Source organism: Scylla paramamosain, chromosome 22 (genome assembly GCF_035594125.1).
Source record: "Scylla paramamosain isolate STU-SP2022 chromosome 22, ASM3559412v1, whole genome shotgun sequence".
NCBI lineage: Eukaryota > Metazoa > Arthropoda > Malacostraca > Decapoda > Portunidae > Scylla > Scylla paramamosain.
Window position 1 is genome coordinate 20,217,430 of NC_087172.1, and position 2,500 is coordinate 20,219,929.

General features: G+C 45.1%; 1 protein-coding gene across 1 annotated transcript in view; it reads right to left on the minus strand.

The window, feature by feature from the left end:
* Positions 1-2,318: 2,318 nt before the first annotated feature.
* LOC135111752 (protein odd-skipped-like) overlaps positions 2,319-2,500 on the minus strand; it is a 1,281-nt gene continuing 1,099 nt past the window's right edge. Inside the window, exon 1 of the mRNA XM_064025441.1 lies at positions 2,319-2,500. This exon is cut by the window's right edge and continues 1,099 nt beyond it. Within this exon, the coding sequence (XP_063881511.1) occupies positions 2,496-2,500 (5 nt within the window). The 3' untranslated portion in view covers positions 2,319-2,495.

Here is a 2,500-nt window from a genome sequence, read left to right on the forward strand (position 1 = left end):
GATGATGCCAGAACCGTTTCATTTTTTTTAGTATTGCTGTTGATGTTATTGAAAAACAGAGAGAGAGAGAGAGAGAGAGAGAGAGAGAGAGAGAGAGAGAGAGAGAGAGAGAGAGAGAGAGAGAGAGAGAGAGAGAGAGTCAGTAATCGTTTGTAATCTGTTCCAGTATTTTCCTTCCTCACCACTGCCACCCCCCACAGCTTCCTTCCCCCGTGTTGTCCCCAATATCCTGCCCCCTACCCCTTTCCTGTCTTCCTTTCTCCCCTCACTCCCTGCCCCCCAACTTTCTCATCTCCCTCCCCTCTCCCATCACGTCGTCTTCGTGTCAGCGAGCAACGGCTGTGAGAATAGTGATACTACTGCTACTACTACTACTACTACTACTACTACTACTACTACTGCTACTGTTACTACTACTACTACTACTACTGCTAATAATAATAATAATAATAATAATAATGATAATAATAACTTGTAAGGGGTTTATTTGATGTTTTTATTATTAGTGATTGATGAGTGAAATTAAATGAAAGGAAGAAAAAATATATGATAGGAATGTTATAATTATTATTATTATTATTATTATTATTATTATTATTATTATTATTATTATTATTGGTGTTGTTGTTTCTCCTTATTTTCAATTAATTTCCGTTATCGTATCTGTCATATCTTCCTCCTCTTCCTCTCATTGCAGTCGTCATTATTACAATCAATGAATGAAGATGAGTTAATGAATCAATAACCCGTCTCTCTCTCTCTCTCTCTCTCTCTCTCTCTCTCTCTCTCTCTCTCTCTCTCTCTCTCTCTCTCTCTCTCTCTCTCTCTCTCTGTAATGGTCTGTTTTGTAGCACACACCTGCATATGTGTGTATAGAAAAGTGTGTGTTGTAGCATAAAAGACGAAAGCCCTTATACCATTATTCTCTCACCCTACAGAGCAAATTCGTAAATTCGCCCTTGTTCACTTATTCATCCTTGCTCTAAACACTTTAGGAACTCTGAACACCCTAACTTTCATCATTCATCGTCACTCTTCCCTCGCACCTTAAGGCATCACCCTTCCCTCTCACCCTAAAGACACCATTCCCTCTCACCCTTGACACTCTTCCCTCTTTCCCTTGACATACCCTTTATACCCCTCCCTCTCACCCTAAAGGCACCCTTCCCTTTCACCTTAAACACAGAGAGAGAGAGAGAGAGAGAGAGAGAGAGAGAGAGAGAGAGAGAGAGAGAGAGAGAGAGAGAGAGAGAGAGAGAGAGGAGGGTCCAGTTAACACAATTAGCATGCGGTCAGCTGTTACCGTCCTTCCCTTTTTCCTTCCTTCTTCCTTCTTTCATTTGTCTCCGTGTCCTGTTTAACTACTTATTCATTCATCTTTTGCCTCTCTTTTGTACTCTTTCATATTATTGATTTTATTCTTTCTAGATCTTCCCTGTCTTTGTGTCCTGTTTATTGTCTTTTTGCTTGTTTCCATTTTTGTTTTCATAGTTTTCATTTTTTTTTTTATTTACTTGTTTCTCTCCCGTCCTCTGCTTACTCTTTTTTTTTTATTTCTTCCATGTTTGCGTTCATTTTTACGTTGCCTTACGCAAACTCTTATTTATTGTTCCTTTCCTTCTCTCATTACTCTGTTTCATCTCTCCGTCCTTTCTCTTATTTTGCTTATTCCCTCATTTATCATACCTGTTCTCACTTTCCCTTCTTTTTCTCTCCTTTTATGGTCGCTTCCGTTCTTCATGGCCTTTCTTACCTCCTCCTTTCCACCTGCATTATTCCATCCTGTTCCTTTTTCCTTCGCCTCCCTTCTCTACTACACGTAGATCCCCACTCATCCTCTTTTGCCTCACCCTCACGTGTTGTGTGTCAGGCCGCATCATCCTCCAGCCTGGCCCTCGCCACCCATACCTCAACGCCGCGGGCACTGGCGGGGCGCGAGGGTCAGCTGGCGGCCGTGCAGGGTGTGAATGGTGGGGCGGGGTGTGTGTGTGTGTGTGTGGCGGGGTGGTGCTGGTGCTGGCCAGGGACGTCCCCGCGGTGCTTTGCCGCGGGCCACGGTTGTCCTTTTAGCGGCGCGGTGGTGATGGTGTTGGTGTTGTTATCGTCAGTGTGGTGACAAGAGCAGCTGTTGTCACGGATATGACTATCACCACTCACCTGACGGGAGGACCACCTGCAGGCTGGCCGTGACTCACTCACCTGTGTGCTGTCCGCTGCCTCCGTGCTGCTCACCTCCACATGTGCACTGCGGCACGCACTCATCCACACATGCACACACTCACACACTCAGCATGGCCAGGATAAGGACAGAGGTCACGTGCTTTTAACATATTCATTAACATAGAGTATAAAATAGTACATAACAAATGGCCGCAATATGCAGCAAGTTGTACAAGTAATTAAAGCTTGGCGTGCCCGAGTGTCGGGCGAGTGTGGCGCCCCTCACGATTAAGAAGCCGCGCCTCTTGGGGGGCGGCGCGGCGCCCCTCGCGCCTCTATC